Genomic DNA, 26,704 nt, shown 5'->3' on the forward strand with positions numbered 1-26,704 from the left:
TGTAAGGAGGTAGCAAGTCATGGATAACCTAAGGAAAGGGCAACGGGATTGGGTTTGGAATCAGGCCATAGCCCCGCCTTGCCGGGGGTTCTCCACTCTGCTGGTTGCCACGGAAACGTGATCTCAGTCGGTCTTCCAGACTTTGTTAAGGACCTTCACCACCTCCTCGTAGATTATGAAGACGATGGCTACGTCCATACACACCCTGCCCAGCCTGGGGACTGTACCCTTATAGAACCTGGGGAGAGAGGAAATAATGAAAGAAGGAGGCAAAGAGCAGACAGGATCAATACAATTATATCTGATACAAATCAATGAAAATGAGACAGGAGGTCGAAGTTAGTGTGTACAGAGACACTTACGCTTTAGGTCCCTCATGCTTCATGATCTTGACGGCACAGTCCAGGGTGCTTTTGTACTTGTGAGCCTCCAGACCCTGTTAGTAGAGAGAGGGACAGGGTTTAACTAACAAAACAATAGTATAGTAAAAAGTATAGTAAAAGAGATTCAATTCACTGCAAGTGACCAGGTCATTAATAATGGTGGTGTGTACCTGCATCCTGGTTTTGATGACATCCAGAGGAGTATTTCCAAACACACTGACAGCTCCAGCGAAGGCTCCGAATGCTCCCGTGACCAGAGGGTTAATGGCCTTGTTAGGATCTTCACCTAGGGAACAGAGAGAGAGACAGAGCAGTGAGACACTCTGGATAAACACACACACACACACACAGGAGAGAAGGGTTCAAACTCAGTTGATCTCACACACACACACACACACACACCTTTGTACCAGTTCCTTAGAGATGTCATGACGTAGAAGCGGATGGCCTGGTTGGATCCCTGTTTCAGTACCGTGGCTGTCAGACCCTGGTACGTCCCCCTCAGGCCTAGAGGAGACATAGATAACACAACACGTCAACACACAGGTCGGGCTGCCTTCTGAGAATTCGTAGGCGAGCAAGTGAAACTACACTGCCATCCGTTATATTGGCAAACATGCAATTATTGGAGAAAAAAAAATAGATGGCCTACGAGCAAGATTAAACTACCAATGGGACATTAAACTGTATTATCTTATGTTTCACCGAGTCGTGGCTGAACGACGACATGAAAATCATACACTGGATCAAAAGGATAGAACAGCAGCCTCTGGTAAGACAAGGAGTGGCTGCCTATGTATATTTGTAAACAACAGCTTTTGCACAATATCTAAGGAAGTCTCAAGGTTTTGCTTGCCTGAGGTAGAGTATCTCATGATTAGCTGTAGACCACACTATCTACCTAGAGTTTCTCTGTATTTTCCGCAGCTGTCTGCATAACACCACAGACCGATGCTGGAACTAAGACCGCACTCAATGAGCTGTATACCGCCATAAGCAAACAGGAAAACGCTCATCCAGGTGATGCTCCTAGTGATCAGGGACTTTAATGCAGGGAAACCTAAATCCATTTGACCAAATTTCCACCAGCATGTTAAATGTGCAACCAAAGGAATACAATTTAAAAAATAATAATTTAAGAAAACTCTAGACCACCTTCACTCCACACACAGAGACAAGTACAAAGCTCTCCCTCCATTTGGCAAATCTGACCGTAATTCTATCCTCCTGATTCCTGCTTACAAGCAAAAATTAAAGCAGGAAGCACCAGTGGTCAGATGAAGTAGATGATAAGATAAAGGACTGTTTTGCTAGCACAGGCTGGAATATGTTCCAGGATTCTTCCAATGGCATTGAGGATTAAACCACATCAGTCACTCGCTTCATCAATAAGTGCATTGATGACGTCGTCCCCACAGTGCCTGTACGTACATGCCCCAACCAGAAGCCATGGATTACAGGCAACATCCGCACTGAGCTAAAGAGTAGAGATGCCGATTTCAAGGAGCGGGACTCTAACCCGGAAGCATATAAGAAATCCCACTATGCCCTCAGACGAACCATAAAAAAGGCAAAGCGTCAATACAGGACTAAGATCGACTCGTACTAAACTGGCTCCGACACTCATTGCAGGACATGCAGACTATTACAGACTACAAAGGGGAGCACAGCAGAGACCTGCCCAGTGACACGAGCCTACCAGATGAGCTAAACTACTTCTATGCTTGCTTCAAGGCAAGTAACACTGAAACATGCATAAGAGCATCAGCTGTTCCAGATGACTGTGTGATCACGCTCTCCGCAGCCAATGTGTATAAGACGTTTAAACAGGTCAACATTCACAAGGGCAGACAGATTACCAGGACATGTACTCAGTGCATGCGCTGACCAACTGGCAAGTCTCTTCCCTGACATTTTCAACCTCTCCCTGTCCGAATCTGTAATACCAACATGTTTCAAGCAGACCACCATAGTGCCTCTGCCCAAGACCACTAAGGTAACCTGCCTAAACAACAACCGACCCGTAGCACTCACGTCTGTAGCCATGAAGTGCTTCGAAAGGCTGGTCATGGCTCACATCAACACCATTATCCCAGAAACCCAAGACCCAATCAATTTGTATACCGCCCTAAAAGATCCACAGATGATGCAATCTCTATTGCACTCCACGCTGCCCTCACCCACCGAGATAAGAGCCATACCTATGTGAGAATGCTGATAATTGACTACAGCTCAACGTTCAACACCATAGTCCCCTCCAAGCTCGTCACCAAGTTTAGGACCCTGAGACTGAACACCTCCCTCTGCAACTGGATCCTGGACTTCCTGACGGGTCAACCCCAGGTGGTGAGGGTAAGCAACAACATCTGCCACGCTGATCCTCAACATGGGGGCCCCACAGGGGTGTGTGCTTAGTCCCCTTCTGTACTCCCTGTTCACCCACAACTGTGTGGCCAAGCTCGACTCCAACATTTATCAATTTTGCTAAGGACACAACAGTGATAGGCCTGATCACCGGCGATGATGAGACAGCCTACAGGGACAGCCTACAGTACCTGGCAGTGTGGTTCCAGGATAACAACCTCTTCCTCAACGTCAGTAATACCAAGGAGCTGATTGAGGACTACAGCAAAGGGGGGAGGGGGGAAAATCGGCAGGGCTGGAATGGAGCGGGTCAAGAGTTTAAAATGGTCCACACACACTCGCAGTCGTGACGAACCCCTCAAGAGGTTGAAAAGATGTGTAATGGGCACTCAAATCCTCAAGTTCTAGAGCTGCACCATTGAAAGCATCTTGACTGGCTGCATCACTGCAACACCCACGAACGCATGGCGCTACAGAGGATGGTGCGGACAGCCCAGTACATCACTGGAGCTGAGCTCCCTACCATCCAGGACCTCTATTTCAGGCGGTGTGAAAGGAATGCCCAGATTATTATTATTATTTTAACTTCGGCTACCCAAGCCATAGACTGTTATCTTTGGTTCCGTACGGCAAGCGGTACCAGAGCATCAAGTCTGACACCAACAGGCTCCTGAACAGCTTCTTTCCCCAAGCCATAAGACAGCTAACAAAATGGCTATACAGACTATCTGCATTGATCCTTTTATTTTTACACTGACTCTGCACACTCACAGGTCTCTACATACTCACTCACACACTGACACTCCAACAGCTACATGAGGGGTCTGTAGACACCACACCCTCTCTTCTTTCTGTGGTTCAGGTGGCAGCAATGTTCCTTCAAAAAAATGAGGCACTGAGCACAAACTTGAACGTTGTGAAAATGTGTGCAACTTCCAGCACGCATTTACTGTGAACACTGAGGCTGTACCTGCTTTAACTGGCCAAGTAGGCTACTGTGACTATTTGATAATAATGTAGGTCTACCAGAGTGGCCTATCATTAAAACAATGGAGAAAATGCATCCATAACAATTTAACATGGAAATAGCTGTTCTATCATTCAACCTACAGTAGCAGCCAATGTGCACACGTGGCTACATAAAACTCTTGCTTTGATCTCAAAACAAGCTCATCTACTCACGACCGCTCATGCTGTAAACACAGTCCAGTTCAAAGTAAATAGCACAGATCCATATGTTCTACTTGCATAAAGGCCTACTGCAGCTCAGATCTGGTCTGTGTACACTAGAGTATGGGCGGAGTCGTGCGTGTCAATGCAATAGAATCCTACTCTGATGCGTTCTGCCTACAACAAAATTTGTTTTGGTATATTGCACTGAAAGTGGCTAATATTGCATTGATTTAATCACAATTGCCACAGTAAAGGAAAACATTGATAGGGTTAACAGGGAAAACTCTAGTGGTCACAAAACCTTTCCTTGTCAAGATCACTTTGAGTCAAAACGCAAGCCAAGATCTACCGCTCAGATTTCTTTTTAAACATGACTTAAAGAAACGTAAGCCTGTGCATCATTAACCAATTAAAAACAGTACTGTAGCAATGAGGTTTGTGCAGTAAGCTATAGGCCCAATACATTGTCACCACATATTGGCTTTGCTTGAATTGCCCTGCTGTTCGGGCCATTTTTTGGAGGTAGGCTATATGATCACACCGGTAATAGATCCTTTGATGTATTACTTGTGAGTCACAGCTGAGTGAGCATACATTTAAATAATTCGCTTTTTATTTTACTGGGCTGATGGTGCCTGCATCTAATGGTCAGTCTCAGTGCAGAGAGAACGCAGCAGACTGAGGGTCCCCCTCTCAACATCCCTCTAACCAAAAAGGCAAACAGTCTTCCAGCTGATGGCGAAACTCGAGTCGCCCCACATCATTTTTTGCCTCATGCACAAATTCAAGTTGTTACTCCTATGAACAGAGAAAGTGAAATATTCCTTGAGCCGCTAATAATAAACAACAACGCAAGTCTATAGATACATTTTCCTACTCATTCATTTCTGCTGCAGTGCTTGTTGTAGCGATGAGTTGAAATAGGAAGAACGCACATTTTATGGCTTATAAAATTGTTGAATACAAAGTGTTGACAGTGCTGAATAAGAACTTAAACATGAACACACTCATAAAAACAGCAGCTCTTTGCTGTATTCGTTGACAGCCTCTCTCTAGTCACGGTTTTAAACGTTTTGAAATCTCACAGTATCAACTTTGTTGTAGCCTTTCATGCCTGCTACGTTACTGCAGATACTGTAATCTGAGATTACCAGCAGTAGGCCTATAGAGGACTTGATTAGCTCTCCGGGCCCGCCGGGAAGGCAGAGTTTGTACCTTCAGACACATGAAATGGTTCAAAATGGCAACAGTTCACCTGATTTGGGTGTGCCTACAAACAGCCCCAGACAACAAAAAGAAATAGGAACAGGAATAGCTTTATGTTTGGGTTTTTTACAGAAATGTTTGCCGATCGACTAGGAATGCCTTGGAGATCGACCGGTTGGTGACCACTGCTCTAGTAAGTTGAGTGAAGTTCAATCTCGTGCTTCTCTCTGTGGGCTGATATTTATTCTGTGCAGCAGTCCTGGGGGAGCTGCGAGGCAGTCTCGGTGGAACATTGGGTGGCAGTAAACTCACAGTGTCTGTCTCGTTTCCTTACCTTCTGTTCTGACGATCTCCCTGACTCCATGGAAGAATCCCCGGTACTTTGGGTTGGCTGACGATTGGTCATGGATAAACTTTACCTGAAATGACAAGAGGACAACACAGATTCAAGTTATATGCAGACCTTTGTTTTTTCAAACTAGTAACGTCACACACCGATACATGCAGATAACGGTTTAAGATTTCCGGTTTAAGAATTTAAGACACACACACACCTTGACCGTCTCCATGGGGCAGACCACCACCACAGCCTCAGCCACTCCAGCCCCCAGCCCACAGAGAAGACCCCGGGTACTGTCCAGCTTCCCACTCTCATCACGCATCTTATTACTGAGGAACTCAAAAACACCAAACCTGAGAGAGAGAGAGGATGTCAGGGACATTGAAAATGGACCGAGACAGAGGATGAGGCAGAGAGGGACAGTGTGATGTGTGTGTGTGTGTGTGTGTGTACCTGACAGCTGCTTTGGGTATGGAGCCATAGAGCAGTGAGCTGAGCCCTCTGTATAGACCTCTCACCCCATGACCGTCTACCGTCTGCTTCACACAGTCAACTACAGGAAGGGTAAGGAAGAGACAGAGAGAGAATCAGATTGAGAGAGGACACAAAAACATATAGTCAACTGCAGATATTTCAAATCACTTTTGAGTTGTTTTTTTTGCATGGTGTTTTGTGCATGTTACCTGTGGGACATTCAACGGTATTTTAGCAAGTAACTTAGTGCATTGTACGGGTACAGGAAACTGTTAGTGAGAGTCATGGTGCTAGCAGCCACAGTTAAGTCCAGGAGTGTGAACTCTCAGTACTGACTGACTAACATGTTGTTTCAGACAGACTACAGGCCAAAGTTCAGTGACTCTGAACATACAGATAACACGGCTAGGCTGAACACACACACACACACACACACACACACACACACACACACACACACACACACAGAGGAAGCTCTGAAGTTCTCAGGAAAGGCGCTGGAACTCACTAGCAGTGTAGTGGTGTGGGGGCTGTGCTTCGGCAAAGTGGGTCTGATTATATCCTGCCTGGTTGGCCCTGTCCGGGGGTATAGTCTGACAGGGCCACAGTGTCTCCCGAACCCTCCTGTTTCAGCCTTCAGTAATTATGCTGCAATAGTTTGTGTCGGGGGGCTAGGGTCAGTCTGTTATATCTGGAGTATTTCTCCTGTCTTATCCAATGTGAATTTAAGAGCTCTCTCTCTCTCAAAAGCCAACTGACATTTACTCCTGAAGTGCTGACCTGTTGCACCCTCTACCACAATGTGATGATTATTATTATTATTATTATTATTATTATTATTATTATTATTATTATTATTATTATTATTATTATTATTATTATTATTATTATTATTATTATTATTATTATTATTAGACCCTGCTGGTCATCTATGAACGTTTGAACATCTTGGCCATGTACTGTTATAATCTTCACCCGGCACAGCCAGAAGAGGACTGGCCACCCCTCAGAGCCTGGTTCCTCCCTTTCTAGGGAGTTTTTCCTAGCCACTGTGCTTCTACATCGGCATTGCTTGCCGTTTGGGGTTTTAGGCTGGGTTTCTGTATAGAACTTTGTGACATCGGCTGATGTAAAAAGGGCTTTATAAATACATTTGATTGATAGAGCCGCTGTTTTAATACACAAACATTTCCACTTTGGACTTCTCCTATTGATTTACAGATCCCTTGCTCAAGGCTTTTTATTAATCTGACATGTAAGGCCTACTGTAAGGCCTCATGCAAACAGCTGCTGACACCCACACAGTATTCAAAAGCATGTTGTGTCTCAACGATGGCGGGCACAACACAAAAACCTCAGATGATGTAAATAAAATATGGTTTAAGCTACAAAATATGCGAATATGAGAAGAGTCTAAGTTAATGCGTTAATTCCTATCTTAAAAAAATAAATGATTAAACACTTTGACAACCCTGTTTTTTTTAGCTTTTAAATTATAACAAACTCAACCGTTTATCTTTTCCAGTGATGAAGACATGGATGTCTCATGGTAGGGTGGGCTATGCAAAATGGGTCAACTGAATGTTTTGGCATTCGGGTCCAAAAAGTCACTTTAACCTTCTTTCCTGGGTAAACATGTATGGAAAGTTTTTGTTTAAAACAAATGGGATGCTGTCAAAAAAACAAATATTTCCCTCTCCTGTTTAGGAGCAACTGTTGGCAAGATGTATCAGTGCACCTGGTCTGGAACCAAGAGGATCCTTAAACTTCTTAGGGCTGAGATCCCGCTAACGGGATCGATAGGACAACAGCCAGTGAAAGTGCAGGGCGCCAAATTCAAAACAACAGAAATCCCACAATTAAAATTCCTCAAACATAGAAGTATTTCACACCATTTTAAAGATATACTTCTTGTTAATCCCACCACAGTGTCCGATTTCAAATAGGCTTTACGGCGAAAGCACCACAAACGATTATGTTAGGTCAGAGCCAAGTCACAGAAAAACACAGCCATTTTTCCAGCCAAAGGGAGGAGTCACAAAAATCAAAAATAGCGATAGAATTAATCACTAACCTTTGATGATCTTCATCAGATGACACTCATAGGACTTCATGTTACACAATACATGTATGTTTTGTTCGATAAAGTTCATATTTATATCAAAAGATCGCAGTATACATTGGCGCGTTACATTCAGTAGTTCCAAAAACATCTGGTGATTTTGCAGAGAGCCACATCAATTTACAGAAATTCTCATAATAAATGTTGATGAAAATACAAGTGTTATGCATGGAACTTTAGATACACTTCTCCTTAACGCAACCGCTGTCAGATTTCAAAAAAGCTTTACGGAAAAAGCAAACCATGCAATAATCTGAGTACAGAGCTCAGAGACCAAAGAGTTTTCCCTGTTAACCAAAGATATCCGACATATTGTGCAGTCAACAGAAGTCAGAAATAACATTATAAATATTCACTTACCTTTGATGATCTTCATCAGAATGCACTCCCAGGAATCCCAGTTCCACAATAAATGTTTGTTTTGTTCAATAAAGTCCATCATTTATGTCCAAATAGCTACTTTTGTTAGCGCGTTCTATAAACAAATCCAAAACTCACGAAGCACGTTCACTAGTTGCAGACGAAAAGTCAAAAAGTTCTGTTACAGTCCGTAGAAACATGTCAAACGATGTATAGAATCAATCTTTAGGATGTTTTTAACATAAATCTTCAATAAATGTTCCAACCGGAAAATTCCTTTGTCTTCAGAAAAGCAATGGAACGCGAGCTATCTCTCTCACGAAAGAAACGTCATGAGCTTGTGGCAATCTGCCAGACCACTGACTCAAAGAGCCCTTATGAGCCCCTCCTTTACAGTAGAAGCCTCAAACAAGTTTCTAAAGACTGTTGACATCTAGTGGAAGGAAGTGCATTATGACCAACATCCCACTATATCTTCAATAGGGAATGAGTTGAAAAACGACCAACCTCAGATTTCCCACTTCATGGTTGGATTTTTTCACAGGTTTTTACCTGCCATATGATTTCTGTTATACTCACAGACATCATTCAAACAGTTTTAGAAACTTCAGAGTGTTTTCTGTCCAAATATACCAATAATATGCATATATTAGCAACTGGGACTGAGTAGCAGGCAGTTTACTCTGGGTACCTTATTCATCCAAGCTACTCAATACTGCCCCCAGCCATAAGAAGTTAACAGCTTCTACCCCCAAGCCATGAGAATGCAAACAAGACAGAAAATTAGCTAATCAAACAGCTACCAGAACTACCTGCATTGACCCTTTTTTGCACTAACTCTATGCACACACACTGGACTCTACCCACGCATAGTAAAACTGACAACCCAATACACACACTACATACGCTCACATGCATACGGATGCCACACACACACACACACGCTTTAACACTCACCACATACAGTATACTGCTGCAACCTAGTCACTTTACCCTTACTATGTACAGTACCAGTCAAAGGTTTGGACACACCTACGCATTGAAGAGTTTCTTTATTTGTGCTATTTTTTACATTCTAGAATAATAGTGAAGACATCAAAGCTATGAAATAACACATATGGAATCATGTAGTAATCAAACAAGTGTTAAACAAATCAAAATATACTACAACATTCTGCAGCGATACGACATTCCATCTGGTTTGCACTCAGTGGGATAATAAATTGTTTTTCAACAGGACAATGACCCAACACACCTCCAGGCTGTGTAAGGGCTATTTGACCAAGAAGGAGAGTGATGGAGTGTTGCATAAGATGACCTGGCCTCCAATCACCCGACTTCACCCCAACTGAGATGGTTAGGGATGAGTTGGACCGCAGAGTGAAAGAAAAGCAGCCAACAAGTGCTCAGCATGTGGGAACTCCATCAAGACTGTTGGAAAGCATTCCTCATGATGCTGGTTGAGAGAATGCCAAGAGTGTGCAAAGTTGTCATCAAGGCACTTTAAAGAATCGAAAATCTATTTTGATTTGTTTAACACTTTTTTGGTTACTACATTATTCCATATGTGTTATTTCACAGTTTTTGATGTCTTCACTATTATTCCACAATGTCGAAAATAGTACAAATAAAGAAAAATCCTTGAATGAGTAGGTGTGTCCTAACTTTTGACTGGTACTGTACATACTACCTCAATTACCTCGTACCCATGCACATCGACTCGGTACTGGAACTCCCTGTATATAGCCAAAAATGTATTTTTATTCATTGAATTTATTCCTCATGTCACTTTCTATTTAAATGAATACAATCTTTAACTCTGCATTGTTGGAAAAGGACCCGTAAGTACGCATTTCACTATTAGTCTACACCTGTTGAAGCATGTAGCATGTGACAAATAACACTTGATTTGAGATACCCACCGATGCCTTTATATCTGGGAGGGTTGGCCTTCTCATCCAACTGCAGCTGAGTCTTCACATACTCTGTAGGGAATGTAATACAGATCTCTATTCCTCCAGCAATACCACCTAGAGAGAGAAAGGGAGAGACAGAAAAGTTATGGTCGTTAGGCGGATCTCTATTCCCTCTGCTCCATCTGGAACAACAGACAAGTTCAGTTAAAGGCTTGTGTCTTCTCTGCTGTGGCTGAATAGATGGCATCATTTTATGTATAACGTTATTACTACATTCACCAATAAAATACAATAAAGTATCATCAGTGTCTCAAAAACATATTTTAATATTTTTTAAGTCCTCTTAATCAGTTTCTCTGTAACTGTAGTTTTATCGGTAACCTCCTGGTTCCACCTTAACAGCCGGAGCTCCACACATCTGCAGTTGAACCGCTAACATAAAAGAGGGCTCTGATTGGCTGAGCTGGGATTCTGTCCACAGGATACGCCCCTCTGCTCTGATCAGTGGGGGTGTGATTCCACTGACAGAGAGAGTTAAGACGTCAGTCAGCATGTTTCAGTTCGGAACTCAGTTAGCCGAACGAGTTTGCTCGCATTACTCCCTTAAAATACCTTTGTTTGAAAAACGAGAAAAAGTACTGCTTGTCCATTTTGAGACGCCGTAGCCAGTATACACTTAATATATAACTAATCCAAGAGAACTCAAGAAATCTGTAATTTATTTTGACGTTGTTTGCCGAATAGATCTTTCGCGCAGTTTTACAACTAACTAAGATGTTTGGTGAATGAAAACGAGTCGTCTCTCGTTGAATAACAACAAACTTTATTGAAGAATCCCTACTGTTAACTAATCACAGACGAAGGGGCGTAGACTTCGGCTCCAAACTTCGGCTTGCCTCCAGAAAAAAAAGTGGTGAGCCCGAACAGCCGAAAAACCCTCACCGAAGTCCATATGAACAAAGACGTCACAAAATATGCACGAACTCTACCGAACTGTTTCGGCTGAGAAGCATGTGGACGCCTCTCTCACACAGATTCGTCATAAACCGATAGAGTTTGTCGCTGGCAACAAACAAACATAGCATGCTCAACCACTGATCTCTAACCAGTTAACTGAACAATCCCCATTTGAAAATCTGTTTGATTTGAAGTGGGGAAAGCTGACCCTAATGTGTGTGTGGGAAACGTCCTGGTTGAGTCTAAACATCAACCCCATGCTGATGCTTCTGAAAGAGACATTTGTTGAGGCTCTGGACTTCAGCATGCCTTTCACCTCTCCACACAAGCATGCAGGGTGGTCAGTCCCACACAGGAATAGTCATGCAACACTTCATTATCCACAAGCACACACACAATTAGTCCCTCTTAGTAGTGGCATGTGGGTAAAAAAAAATATATATTTATTTTAATCACTTGGGAAGCCCCCCCCCCCCCTCCCCCCAAAAGCCATATTACAACCTACACTACATGACAAAATGTGGACACCTGCTCGCCGAACATCTCAATACATAATCATGGGCATTAATATGGAGTTGTTTCCCCTTTTGCTGTTATAACAGCATCCACTCTTCTGAAAGGCTTTCCACTAGATGTTGGAACATTGTTGCGGGGACTTGCTTCCATTCAGCCACAAGAGCATTAGTGAGGTCGGGCACCGATGTTGGACGATTAGGCCTGGCTTGCAGTCGGCGTTCCAATTCATCTCAAAAGTGTTCGATAGGGTTGAGGTCAGAGCTCTGTGCAGCTCAGTCAAGTTCTTCCACACCGATCTCGACAAACCATTTCTGTATGGACCTCGCTTTGTAAACAGGAAAGGGCCTTCCCCAAACTGTTGCCACAAAGTTGGAAGCACAGAATCATCTAGAATGTCAATGTATGCGGTAGCGTTAAGATTTCCCTTCACTGAATCTAAGGGGCTTTGCCAGAACCATGAACAAACAGCCCCAGACCATTATTCCTCCTCCACCAAACTTTACAGTTGGCACTATGCATTGGGGCAGGTGGTGTTCCCATGGCGTTTGCCAATCCATGATTCATCCGTCAGACTGCCAGATGGTTTAGCGTGATTCATCACTTCAGAGAGTGCGCTTCCACTGCTCCAGAGTCTAATGGCGGCGAGCTTTACACCACTCCAGCCAACGCTTGGCATTGCACATGGTGATCTTAGGCTTGTGTGCGGCTGTTCGGCCATGGATACCCATTTTATAAAGCTCCAGAGGAACAGTTCTTGTGCCGACGTTACTTCCAGAGGAAATTTGGAACTCGGTAGTGAGTGCTGCAACCGAGGACAGGCTATTTTTACACGCGTCAGCATTCGGCAGTCCCATTCTGTGAGCTTGTGTGGCCTACCACTTCGCAACTGAGCCGTTGTTGCTCCTAGACATTTCCACTTCACAATAACTGACTTGTTGGAAAGGTGGCATCCTATTAAGGTGCCACGTTGAAAGTCACGGAGCTCTTCAGTAAGGACATTCTACTGGCAATGTCTATGGAGACTGCATGGCGGTGTCCTCGATTTCTATATACCTTTCAGCAACGGGTGTGGCTGAAATAGCTGAATCCTCTAATTTGAAGGGGTGTCCACATACACTATATACAGTGCCTTGTGAAAGTATTCGGCCCCCTTGAACTTTGCGACCTTTTGCCACATTTCAGGCTTCAAACATAGATATAAAACTGTATTTTTTTTGTGAAGAATCAACAACAAGTGGGACACAATCATGAAGTGGAACGACATTTATTGGATATTTCAAACTTTTTTAACAAATCAAAAACTGAAACATTGGGCGTGCAAAATTATTCAGCCCCTTTACTTTCAGTGCAGCAAACTCTCTCCAGAAGTTCAGTGAGGATCTCTGAATGATCCAATGTTGACCTAAATGACTAATGGTGATAAATACAATCCACCTGTGTGTAATCAAGTCTCCGTATAAATGCACCTGCACTGTGATAGTCTCAGAGGTCCGTTAAAAGCGCAGAGAGCATCATGAAGAACAAGGAACACACCAGGCAGGTCCGAGATACTGTTGTGAAGAAGTTTAAAGTCGGATTTGGATACAAAAATATTTCCCAAGCTTTAAACATCCCAAGGAGCACTGTGCAAGCGATAATATTGAAATGGAAGGAGTATCAGACCACTGCAAATCTACCAAGACCTGGCCGTCCCTCTAAACTTTCAGCTCATACAAGGAGAAGACTGATCAGAGATGCAGCCAAGAGGCCCATGATCACTCTGGATGAACTGCAGAGATCTACAGCTGAGGTGGGAGACTCTGTCCGTAGGACAACAATCAGTCGTATATTGCACAAATCTGGCCTTTATGGAAGAGTGGCAAGAAGAAAGCCATTTCTTAAAGATATCCATAAAAAGTGTTGTTTAAAGTTTGCCATAAGCCACCTGGGAGACACACCAAACATGTGGAAGAAGGTGCTCTGGTCAGATGAAACCAAAATTGAACTTTTTGGCAACAATGCAAAACGTTATGTTTGGCGTAAAAGCAACACAGCTGAACACACCATCCCCACTGTCAAACATGGTGGTGGCAGCATCATGGTTTGGGCCTGCTTTTATTCAGCAGGGACAGGGAAGATGGTTAAAATTGATGGGAAGATGGATGGAGCCAAATACAGGACCATTCTGGAAGAAAACCTGATGGAGTCTGCAAAAGACCTGAGACTGGGACGGAGATTTGTCTTCCAACAAGACAATGATCCAAAACATAAAGCAAAATCTACAATGGAATGGTTCAAAAATAAACATATCCAGGTGTTAGAATGGCCAAGTCAAAGTCCAGACCTGAATCCAATCGAGAATCTGTGGAAAGAACTGAAAACTGCTGTTCACAAATGCTCTCCATCCAACCTCACTGAGCTCGAGCTGTTTTGCAAGGAGGAATGGGAAAAAATGTCAGTCTCTCAATGTGCAAAACTGATAGAGACATACCCCAAGCGACTTACAGCTGTAATCGCAGCAAAAGGTGGGGCTACAAAGTATTAACTTAAGGGGGCTGAATAATTTTGCACGCCAATTTTTCAGTTTTTGATTTGTTAAAAGTTTGAAATATCCAATAAATGTCGTTCCACTTCATGATAGTGTCCCACTTGTTGTTGATTCTTCACAAAAAAATACAGTTTTATATCTTTGTTTGAAGCCTGAAATGTGGCAAAAGGTCGCAAAGTTCAAGGGGGCCGAATACTTTCGCAAGGCACTGTATGCAAAAGTATGTGTTGAGAATCTTACGTTGTTTGCTGTATAACCTGTTAGGCCTATATATATCACGGTCGCAAGGCATAGGAACTAAGGCCAAGGAAATAAGACACAGTGTTAGAATAAATTCAACCACACCTTTGTTTCATCACAAAACTGGAGTGCAACCTCTGTCCGTTGAAGTCCACAAAGCATATTGCATGTAACAAATAGCTACATGACCTACAGCACCCTAACCCTAGACATCCAGATTGCCTCCCACAATTTTCAAATGTTCCGGCTTAACAAGTCTGCATGTAACAGAAAACTTTAGTTTGGCATAGAGGAACTATGTCACTTCCTTAACCGCTTGAATAAAAAACAAACTAGTAGCTAGCAAGATGGAGATGAGTGGTTCTTTTTAATGAGTGCATTTCGCAAGTGGCTAGTTTACATAAACTAGCTTCACCTAAAACCACTTTCTGGCACGTGTACCTCATGATTTGTTGGGAGAGTTGTCTGTCTGAAGTGGGCCCAGCCCAGAATTTTTTTCCCTCCCCTTTTCAAAAAGATGCCTAGAGTCAGTTTTTTTCTCATAAGTAGGCTCATGTTCATTATCTTGTTATTACACAATAGGCTAGAAATTCTGCGCAGTGCACGGCTCTTCCTGTCATAACGCTACATATCATTAGACATGTCCAATTGTTTCCTCATAACAGGCCAGTCATTCATTCCCTACTCTACTATTCTAAGGAAGCAGTGAAGGAAGCAGGTGTCAGCTGAATTATAAAAAGGCACACAACCTGAGAGATAAGAAGCAAGCCAAACGACTGCATGTTTCACAAGATATAACTTAATCTGGGTAGATGAGGGTGTGTAGAGTGCCATAGTAATGCTCAACAACATTACTAATTAATTTTACAGCACATTTTATTAGGTCTCAGAGTGCTTTGCATTCTATGGGGGGTAATCAAGTTCAAAAAGTGGACTGAAGAGTGAACATTGAAGGTAAATTATAACCCCTCGACCCGCCAGCATGCGCCCCCGGTCTGGTGAAAGGGTGTTGTAAACCAGCTGCATGTGTGCCGTGTGTGAAGCATTGTGTCTGTGCAGGAGTGTGTGTGTGTGTACAGTGTGGGCAGGAGTGTGTCTGTGTGTGTGCTCTCTGAACTGCAGAAGTGTGTGCAGTTTGTGCTGTGTCATCATGGCTCATGGATTCAGGCAAACAACACTGTACTGCACTGCAGGCCTCAGCCTCCTGTCAAGCACTCACACTACTGGGTGAATCTCACTGGTAGTGTAATAGGTTCCCTGTCATCTCCTTTCCTTCATCTGGTTTGATTGTGAAAGCACTTCCTGGTAGACATCCATCATATTGCTCTCATCTATCCTGTGAGCGCAAATGAGTAGGCCCCGATAGCTTACAATTTACTCCAGGTGAAAGCGTAGTTGCTTGACAAGGATAGGCTGATAGACATGGGAAAACAGGCCTGAAACATGTGCCAGAGAACTGAGACAGACAAATGGTTTATATCACCTGATAGGAGAGGATAGTTCTACTATATCAAGGAATTGGAATGGATCAGTGTTCACTTGTTACTCTTGCAAGAAGCAAGATACAGAAGCAATTTACGCAAACAAACGAGTTATCAACCATGAATGCCCTCAATAATGCGGCGCCATGCATTGTCCCAAAAGAGACAAACTAAGTAGCGCAACTGCATTCAAGGATGCACGTGCAGCAACGGTTCCATCTAAGGACCTTACTCGTCAGGCTGCATGCAAACCTTGACACGCCTTACTAGGGCTACAAACCTCTACACAGCTTTGGAACACAAGGACATGGTTGGCTTGGATTTTGTACCTCTGTAGCCTAGCTTTACAGTGTCCGGCACATCCCACTCAGTGCTGTGAGAGGAGTCTGCCAAACTCCCATTCATAAGCCATGATGACCACACTCTGCTGGACTAAGGGAAAGGGGGCTTTGGTATGATCATGGGGTCAGGAATTACCAGAGAAAAGGACCATGACACATCTAATTAACTCTACACACCCTGGAACTGACGACTAGAACAAAGCATGTGTCCTTGTAGAACAGGAGTGATCTGTATTGAAACCCAGACAAAAAAATGACCATGATTTGGAGGATTTTAACAAAATGTTAATCATAGAATGGTCCTTTGGAGGAAGGATTGTTGACACATTTTAATCTAACAGCATAATTGAGAAATAACCTGTTATTAACCTAAGTTTTAGCCATACCAAAGCCTCCATAATATTTTGTGTGTTGATGCTACATAGCAAACAAGATTGTCATATGAAGCTTTACGGCTTGCTCTGTAATAGTAGTAGTAGTTCTTACATGAATTTGAATGTTTCAAAATATAAAAACATGAATATTGAAAATAAACCATAATTGAGTCAGCAAATCTTTCAATACATTGTCATAGTAGGCAATGTAACCAATCACAGCCCTCCGTTTATCATTGCCCACTCTGGAACTTTAATATGCCCATAGACCAGCGTTTCCCAAACTCGGTCATGGGGACACATTTTGTTTTTTGCCCTAGCCCTACCCAGCTAATTCAAATAATCAAAGCTGGATGATGACTTGAATCAGCTGTGTAGTGCTAGGGCAAAAACCAAAACCCCTTGGGGTCCCCATGACTGAGTTTGGGAAACGCTGCCAAAAAGTATATTATGTTCAACAATATATTTTTAAAAATTGCGAAGTCAAACATCTTATATATTCATGTTTATTTTACTATACTAATACAGTTCTGTAAGAACGTTTCTATTGAAATCAGTATACTACTCATATTACAGAGCAAGCGGTAAAGCTTCATATGACACACATTTTAGCTTTGTTGCGCCAACATGGAGTCTTAAAGGAGGCCTGGGTATGGCCAAAATGTAATAAATATGCCAACTTTTATTATTTATTTCTTTATTATGCTTTTAGATACAAATGTCAAATATATGTCAACAATCCTTCTTCCAAAGCACCATGCTATGGAATACATTTTGTGAAAATCCCCCAAATCATGGTATTTTTTGTCAAGGTTTCAAGAAGAATAACAGATCACTCACACAGACAAGTTGAATCAAAGGTTAAAAGGGCAAATTGATAGTTCAACAGATGCAGCCAGTTCTCCTGAACTATAGTCAAAATGAGGTGTGCACTTTGGGAGTGCACAATTTGAAGACAATCCAGGCATAGACATTGCAGACAATTTTTTTCTTCCAAACAATTGAATACTGCCTTGTATTCCTAAAGTCTCATATGCATTCAATAATTATCATATTGCAGCTCCATGTGTGCGAGCACACACACACACACACACACACACACACACACACACACACACACACACACAGAAGGCAGGCTGCAGATTCATGCCACTCCTCAAGTTCCACAGTGCATGAAGACAGTACATCGCACTCAAAGGGTGACTAGTTACTTTTGAATCACAAACCTCCCCCATCAGTCACAAAAAACAAGGCATATGACCAGATACACAATATCTCATGCCAAAGCACATTGGATACTTACTTGGCACTGGTGCCGTTTTAGAGGTGGTTTGGACACCCTGTCGAGCACAGGACATAATTGTGTTGCTATATTGTGATCAAATGTGCCTTACTCCCTAGCAACGGACACGTAGTTCATGAAGAAATTAAGAAAAAAGGCTGAATAGATTAGTAGACTTAAATAATTATTTACTACACTAACAAAGTTCACGTTGCCTCCCATGGCAAGCTCTATACAGTAGGCAGGCAATAGTGTTGAAATATCTTGCTACAAACTGACTGCCACTACAAAAGTAAAAATAAAGTCCTGTATTATATATTGTATTGTCACAGTGACAATGATTTGCATTGTTACAACGTAACAAGACGCTATAATGAACGCTGCCTGAATTGTGAAGCAATATCAGCAGCCTACACAAGGAAAGATGAATGAATGTATCCTTACCTGCTAGAATGGCTTTGCCAGGGTGGGTGAGTTTGGCTTTTCCTGCCTGGGCGGCAGCGGCCAAACAATGGGGTCTGTGGAATGGACTCACGAATGTGGGATTCCTGGACATATTGGCAACAAACGGCCCCCCAAAACAACCAAAAACTTGTTCACTTCTAGGACGACACTCTTTATCCCTCCAGATCGTCAGCCTCCGTGCACTCCGGCGCTTTGTGCACAAATTGCGCCTCGATCACACCTACAGCGTTTGATGTGCGATCACTTACAAAGGCGATGCTGATAATTGAAAAACGCACAGCTCAAAAGCTAATGTGTCCTCCACTTTTGACAGTTGAAGTTCACTCGTGCATTGCAAGTGTTCACAGGGCGGGGCTTTCACCCTTCCACGTAAAAAGAGAACGTCTCCATATTTTTCACAAACAAACCAGATTTAAGGTGGAACGGGAAATTCCCTCAGATGCTTTGATTAGCCTAGTAGTTCACGGTGCCATAGTCCAGACAGAGTAACTGCAGCCTCCCCTAAAGAAATATATCAGTCAGTAGTCTCGTGTTATTCATAGCGGCCCCATAGCCCTTGTTGGCCTCAACCACCACATTTATAAAACGTTTCCGACATTGACCTCTTCAAACAACCTGTACATTTCTTAGGGTGGCCTGGTATGTAGGTATAAACAAAAATATTCACCAATGTGACCCTCACATTGGGCTTTAAAAATATATATATATATATATATATATATATATATATATATTATTTAACTAGGAAAGTCAGTTAAGAACAAATAATTATTTACAATGACGGCCTACTCCGGCCATACCCGGACTACACTGGGACTATGGGACTCCAAATCAGGTAACTATAGTGACGCCTATTGTTCTGAAGTTCAGTGCCTTAGACCGCTGCGCCACTCGGGAGCTTTACAAAAATTATTGGCAGCCTTCTACACTAACACGTCATTGGACCCTATATTAGGTAAGCTTACTACATCATCCCCCCCCCCCCCCCCCCCCCCCCCCCCATTTATGTGGCCTACAACAACAGTAGTGACGACTTCTTATCTTTCTTATCCTATTATTTGTCACTAAACAATGCTATTTTCGTCATAGGCTGCGCAGTCGCTAGTGGCCACTTTGGATCTCCAGTGGATGCGGTTTCCACTAGTTACCATGGCCACAAAGTCAAAGATGGCTATATCACAGATACACAATTGTTCTATAAATGTGAAGCATCTGCTTAGCGTTTCCACTCACTAACAAATATGGTAGGGAGAGGAAGCCCACTGGCCGGCAGTGGGAGAATACGGAACGAGATGGATTTAGGCCGAAATTCTGCACATTTTCTCATCAATGAAACATTTGATCTCAATACAGTTCTGTTCCCAAAACTATAATATGTTATGAACAGAGTGGACTACGATTTGTAGACTTTACCCTTTGCAAAAGTTTTTTTTTAATCTCGTTGTTTAGAAGTGCAAATGCATACTTCACAGAAGAGGCGTACCCTAACGAAATCTGCAGTTGATGCGGCTGACCAAATAAATTGTAGGTTGCAAAAAGTCTGAAGATTGCAAAAGAGCCAGTGTCCCTCCCAAGCCCTTTGAGATGCAATTTTACTATGAATAAATTGAATTCACTGAATATATTGCTTTATTGGCAAATGCTGGAATGAATTTGACAAATTATGTAGCTAAAACATTCTGCTGCAGTCATTCATGCCCTCGCCCCGGTGAATTGCGCATGCTCATTGCGTCTCCTTCACTGTGCCCTATCTTTGCCAAGCAGATTCTTCATGCTAGTTGGTGGGAGAGAACTAAAGTACGCTAGCTTTGACAGGGTGAAGGAAGAACAGTGCTCAGACGCTTCACAACATAACATCGGTATGAACAATCTAGCTAATATAAAGCACAACGGTTTATTTGTTATAATGCTGTTTATTGCATGGAATAATCATGGAAAATGCATGTCACTAACTAGCGCGTTTGTCCAAGGTTAGCCACTGCACCAACTAGCCGGCTACAAGGGACTATTCCAATGTCCATCTGTTGAGTAATGTGGTTGGCTAGCAAGCTAACTAGGTAGTTCAGAGCACTGGCTAGTGCCCTAGCAAATGTTACATAATGTTTGCCAATGTCGTACCGTCTAATCCCAAGTATAATTTTGTGTTGAAACTCAATATATAAATTATTACATTGCAATGACTTAACATACTAATTACTTAGATGTTGGCTAGTTGGCTAATTTACTGATGAAGTCAAGCCACCCCAACGCAGATGTAGCTAGTTACCTAGCCTAGCCAGCATTCCAACTAGGACAATTTGGCTAGCCTTGCTAAAGACCACTCTCCAAACTGTCCTTTGTCCGAAATTGACGGTGCACAATACATGTTAAGCCCGATATTGGGGCACAAAGGTATTATTTTATGCCGATGGCCCTCACCTTCAAGATACTAGCTTTCAGCTAAAGCTAGCTAACGTTAGCTATCATTGACTGCTCATTTTGAAAGAATCCACTGTTCCTATAATAACTGATTTGCCTAGTTAAATAAAGGTCAAATAAAAAAATCAGGAGTGGATTAACCAGTCTCATTGTTAGGTAGTTGGCAGGATAATACAATTTTATAGCGTTGAACATTAGCTAACTAGAATAGCAAATGATATTTTTTCAATATTATAAATACATTGACTAATTATTAGTTACCTGATCATTAATGAATAGAAATGCTTTGCGACATTTAAAGGTATCTCAAAATACACATGAATAGAAATGTCTCTGTAAAATCAACTAGTTAGCCATCGACAAAATGTTGTAATGAATAATGTGGATATTTAGCAAATTGAGGTGACTAAACTGCTTGAAGTAACATTGGATTGTAATCTGTCATGGTCAAAACTAGAGATTAAACGATACGAACATTTCATATCACGATTATAGTGACCAAAATGATCAGTTATCAGCATTATCGCGGTATTGTTCAAATGTGCTGGAAATGTTCAAAGTACTGATATACACACTGAAATAATTTCACCAAGTGTTATATTGAAAATCAACAAATACAATTAGCAGAACTACGCACTTTGCACAAACATTAAAATAATAACATTAAAGATGGCACCATGTGGCCATGAGGTAAATTTCTCTTGTGCAGGTTTAAATGAACACAACCTTAAGTAAGCAAATGGGATAAACAACAAATAAAATTAGCAGCACTATGCACTTTGTGTGCATAAACATTTAAAATAGTAACAATAAAAGATGGCTGCACGCCCATTCTGTAAACAGGGGAATAGCAAATGGATTATTAGTGTTACATTATAATAATAATTATTATTGTGTCGAAATTCTGTGTTGCATTTGAGTATATGCAATGACTCATGCACAATTGACATAAATACAATTGAGTCTTAAGAAGACAGTGATAGTAATTGCAATGAGCCCAACAATTGACATAAATACAGGAGTCTTGTATAAGAGTCTAGTGTTTCTCCTGTTTGAACACTTTTACAACCAAGTCGACAACTGCCGGATTTTAAATGAACAAAATATGTTGGTTGCGTGACTAAACGACAACGTGTTATCCTGTGCAATGGACGAATAGTGTGCAGACACACGTCGCATACAGCAGCAGAACAGCGTGTAGTGTTTTTACAAAAGTAGTTAACACTGAAAGCTTCAGTTTACATTATTGACAAGCTATTAGCAAGTTAGACAGACAAAGCATTACATTTTCCCCCATTACGAAGTCCCCACATGCGTTGAGCTAAACGTTGAATTACCTTTCATTCGCTATAAAGTAACGTTAGTGGGTGTTGGTTACGAAGATGACTCATGAGATTTGAAGTGTTGCCCCCTTTCGCAGCGTTTTTTTGTCGTTGCATGTTCTGCAGACAGAGTGACCATCTTCGATTAAGCTTCCTTCAGCACTCTTGTAAAACTCAAAATACGACCACACTTCAGATGTTGACCTCTTATTAGAAGGCTGAAAAATCTCCCGATCGCTGTCACTGCCTTCCGCCATGTTTCCACATAAAATAAAACCCATGCTGCGCCTGCGTTCGACTGTTGCTAACTTTGGTTGATGCTGGACAGTATTTACCGTGCGTTTTAACGATAATAAAAATGAGAAACAGTAATACTAACCGTTGGGAATTTTATCGTGAAACCGGTAACCGTTTCATCCCTAGTCAAAACATGTTGATACAACAGTACCTAAAATGGGGAGAAGTCTGTCCATAATAAAGCGCTGCTCTGCCTTCTGTTAGATTCTACATTTTCAGAGTAAATAACTCATGGACACTAGAGAAGGTCAACCCAGTTGAATTCTTCTCAAGGGGTCGTTACAGCTGTAATTCAGACAAAGACAGGTTCCTACCATCACAAGTATATATTCTCCACTTCAGACACCCCCCTTCTCTCCAATCCTTACATCTTATGGTTCCACAGGAAGAGGGTCATGTTGTACTGTTTTATCTTTTGTTTTATGTGTGATGTATGTACCTTAATGTGTTTGGAACCCAGGAAGAGTAGCTGCTAGGATCCTTAATAAACACAAATACACTTGCTTTCTTAGTTTGGTTTTGTGATGCCTGCAAATATTGTTACAATATGTGTCTATACCCAGTCCCGTCAAGCCATAACAAGGGTCTAGGTCTGCAAATACTGCAGCCTGTTCTGTCAAGAAAATGCATACCACCTCTGACTTTTCCAAATCAGTCCTGAGGTAATCGTGTCGGCTGTTTGCAATATTCTAGAAAATCACACTTCACTGACTAACCACCTGATTGATCTATGTGAACTGAGTCAAATATTGCATTGGGACACAGGCCTACATGTGTTGAATGTCCTGTCTTCTCTCTTCTCCAGGTGCAATGGCTGTTCCTCCTTCATATTCAGACCTGGGCAAGACTGCCAAGGACATATTCAGCAAGGGCTATGGTGAGTTAATAGTAAAAATGTTTGCACACCTGAACAGTAAGGCTGAGGAGGAGAAGCCACAATTCCACACAACATATGACCGCCAGGGAGTTGGCTAAAGCAGTGAAGAACAGATCAAGTTACTGTTTATAGCCTGGTCTTGCCAGAATTTGAAACGCAGAAGTCAACTGGGAATCAGTCAATGTGATGTAATACATTTTAAAATTGCACTTGGCTGGCGAGGTTATGGTTTGTTAGAAAGCAAGGCAAACCATATGTGTAATTGAATGCATCATAAACCAATTGTCATTCATGCTTTCTCAGAAGTCTTTGACTGTATCGCGGCCATATGTGTTTTATGACTCTACGAGTCTGCTCAGATGTAACATTAACTCATCAACCTCTTGTTTAACCATCCAGGCTTCGGCATTGTGAAGCTGGACCTGAAGACCAAGTCTCAGAGTGGAGTGGTGAGTCTTCTGTTACTGTCCTTTTCCCCTTCATCCTCTGTCCCACCTGCTCTGCTCTGCCTCACTTTATCCTCTGTCCCACCTGCTCTGCTCTGCCTCACTTTATCCTCTGTCCCACCTGCTCTGCTCTGTCTCACTTTATCCTCTGTCCCACCTGCTCTGCTCTGCCTCACTTTATCCTCTGTCCCACCTGCTCTGCTCTGCCTCACTTTATCCTCTGTCCCACCTGCTCTGCTCTGCCTCACTTTATCCTCTGTCCCACCTGCTCTGCTCTGCCTCACTTTATCCTCTGTCCCACCTGCTCTGCTCTGCCTCACTTTATCCTCTGTCCCACCTGCTCTGCTCTGCCTCACTTTATCCTCTGTCCCACCTGCTCTGCTCTGCCTCACTTTATCCTCTGTCCCACCTGCTCTGCTCTGCCTCACTTTATCCTCTGTCCCACCTGCTCTGCTCTGCCTCAGCTTCTCTCTCTCTCTAATCCTGTCTATGGTTCTGTAATAACACAACCATTCTATAGGTTGTGTGTAAGGCCTGGTGTGTGTGTGTCTCCCTATCTGCCATCCTAACCCCTGCTCTGTCCCGCTGCCTCCTGGATTGCTCTCTACTGTAGATGGTAAGACTCTCTCCCACAGTGTACTGATGTCTGTACTGTATACAGCATGATCCGTGATATGTTTTATTTCACCTTTATTTAACCAGGTAGGCAAGTTGAGAACAAGTTCTCATTTACAATTGCGACCTGGCCAAGATAAAGCAAAGCAGTTCGACACGAACAACAACACAGAGTTACACATGGAGTAAAACAAACATACAGTCAATAATACAGTAGAAAAATGAGTCTATATATAATGTGAGCAAATGAGGTGAGATAAGGGAGGTAAAGGCAAAAAAGGCCTTGGTGGCGAAGTAAATACAACATAGCAAGTAAAAAAATATATATGTGTGAAATGTGCCGGGAGATTCAGACGGTCTGATCTCACTGTTCAAATTATGTCCCGCTGATGGTAATGTCGGTCTGTTTGCATTTTCATCACTGTCCAGTGAATATGATAATTATTTTTGTCTCCATCCAAATGATCTATCCTTCCTCTCTCCCAGGGATCCAGTCACCCACCATCCTTACCTTGCATCCCTGATTTTCTTGACCTTTATTTTCCTCGCATACTTTTCTTCTCACCTGTAATGTTTTCTGTGTCTCTCCTCACATAATGCATGATTCTGTCAGGATGTCTTCTGCAGTCAGCACAAAACTGCCCGTTTCAACGATCTGCTCTTCTAGATGTCTCTTTCTCCCGTTCTCTCACTCGCACACTCATTACTCATTCCCTCAGTCCTTTCAAACTCTTTGACCTCAACTCTCTCTCCCCTCACACCGTCGCTTGTCTCACACATTGTCCCACTCTCTTTTTGTTTCCTCTCTCTCACCCTCTCAGGAGTTCAACACATCAGGTTCCAGTAACACAGACACGGGGAAGGCAGCAGGTAACCTGGAGACCAAGTACAAGATGAAGGAGCTGGGCCTGAGCTTCAACCAGAAGTGGAACACCGACAACACCCTGGCTACAGAGGTCACTGTGGAGGACCAGCTGGCTCAGGGACTCAAGGTGGCCCTGGACACATCCTTCGTACCAAACACAGGGTGAGAGAGAGACGTCAATCTGATATGTATGGACAAAACATTAAGAACACCTGCTCTTTCCATGACGTAGACTAACCAGGTGAATCAAGGTGAAGGCTATGATCTCTTATTGATGTCACCTGTTAAATCCACTTCAATCAGTTCGAATTAAGTGGAAGAGACCGGTTAAAGAAGGATTTTTAAGCCAATCGACACATGGATTGTTTATGTGTGCCATTCAGAGGGTGAATGGGCAAGATATAAGATTGAGGTGCCTTTGAACAAGCTATGGTTGTAAGTGCCAGCCGCACCGGTTGGAGTGTGTCAAGAACTGCAGCGCTGCTGGGTTTTTCACACTCAACAGTTTCCTGTGTGTATCAAGAATGGTCCATCACCCAAAGGACATCCAGCTAACTTGATAAAACCGTGGGAAGCGTTGGATACAACATGGGCCAGCATCTGTGTGGAACACGTTCGACAGCTTTTAGAGTCCATGCCCTGAATTGAGGCTGTTCTGAGGGCAAAAGGGGGTGCAACTCAATATTGGGAAGGTGTTCCTAATGTTTGGTGTACTCAGCGTATATATGCCATTTACAGGTGTTAACGTTTTCGGTGGGCAATAAAAAATCTCAGGGGAGGGGATAACATTGCCTAATAAAGTAGCATGTCTATTCGATGAAATAAATTCCCAAATAATGTTGTGCATTCTATGCGAGAGAAATATTTCTACGTTTTTGGGGGGCACTGAGCAAATGACAGGTCTGCTGAGTGCGAACCAGAACATTGTGAAAATTCTGTGCAACTTCCAGGGCGCACGTTTACTGTGAAAGCAGGATGTACCCGCTTTAAGTTAGTTTTAACAGTGGTCAAGTAGGCTACTGTGGCTATTTGATCATAATGGGGAAAAACTATGGAGAAAATGCATTGCATAACATTTTATCATGGAAATAGCTGTTCTATCATTTAGCCTACAGTAGCAGCCAATGTGGGGTGTTCAATGTAGGCCTACATACCATGAGACTTATCCAATTGTCCTTCAGACAAGGAGGTGACTGAAAATGTTGTTGTGGTGTTAGATGCAAAAAAAATACTTTACAAAATAAAATGCTACATTATTCCCATACCATTATTACTGAGAATCAGACAAATCATGCTACTCCCCTATTGCTGTCTACAAATGATCTACAGTACCAGTCAAAAGT

The 26,704-nt window shown here is 42.5% G+C and overlaps 2 protein-coding genes across 5 annotated transcripts in view; one reads left to right on the plus strand and one right to left on the minus strand.

The window, feature by feature from the left end:
- Positions 1-22,530, minus strand: LOC110523827 (tricarboxylate transport protein B, mitochondrial). 3 transcript variants are annotated; one of them, XM_021602881.2, is made up of 10 exons: positions 18,501-18,630; positions 18,078-18,114; positions 10,345-10,452; positions 5,920-6,019; positions 5,681-5,819; positions 5,461-5,545; positions 786-890; positions 554-669; positions 363-436; positions 1-238 (listed from the first exon to the last, which is right to left on the minus strand). In XM_021602881.2, the coding sequence occupies exons 5-10, from the start codon at positions 5,786-5,788 to the stop codon at positions 124-126; spliced, it is 603 nt and encodes a 200-aa protein (XP_021458556.1). In that variant the 5' UTR covers positions 5,789-5,819; positions 5,920-6,019; positions 10,345-10,452; positions 18,078-18,114; positions 18,501-18,630; the 3' UTR covers positions 1-123. The 3 variants fall into 3 exon arrangements, with proteins under 3 accessions (XP_021458556.1, XP_021458555.1, XP_021458554.1); XM_021602880.2 differs by lacking the exons at positions 18,078-18,114; positions 18,501-18,630 and adding an exon at positions 22,277-22,530; XM_021602879.2 differs by lacking the exon at positions 18,078-18,114 and having other exon boundaries at positions 18,501-19,120.
- Positions 20,229-26,704, plus strand: part of zgc:56235 (porin) — an 11,623-nt gene continuing 5,147 nt past the window's right edge. The window contains exons 1-5 of one of the 2 annotated variants that reach the window (XM_036977515.1): positions 20,229-20,380; positions 23,364-23,435; positions 23,835-23,884; positions 24,495-24,497; positions 25,318-25,523. In XM_036977515.1, the coding sequence (XP_036833410.1) occupies positions 20,293-20,380; positions 23,364-23,435; positions 23,835-23,884; positions 24,495-24,497; positions 25,318-25,523 (419 nt within the window). In that variant the 5' untranslated portion in view covers positions 20,229-20,292. The remainder of the gene's footprint in view (positions 20,381-23,363; positions 23,436-23,834; positions 23,885-24,494; positions 24,498-25,317; positions 25,524-26,704) is intronic. The other variant, XM_021602883.2, reaches the window with a different exon arrangement.

The sequence above is a fragment of the Oncorhynchus mykiss genome, chromosome 5, assembly GCF_013265735.2.
Source record: "Oncorhynchus mykiss isolate Arlee chromosome 5, USDA_OmykA_1.1, whole genome shotgun sequence".
Taxonomy (NCBI): domain Eukaryota; kingdom Metazoa; phylum Chordata; class Actinopteri; order Salmoniformes; family Salmonidae; genus Oncorhynchus; species Oncorhynchus mykiss.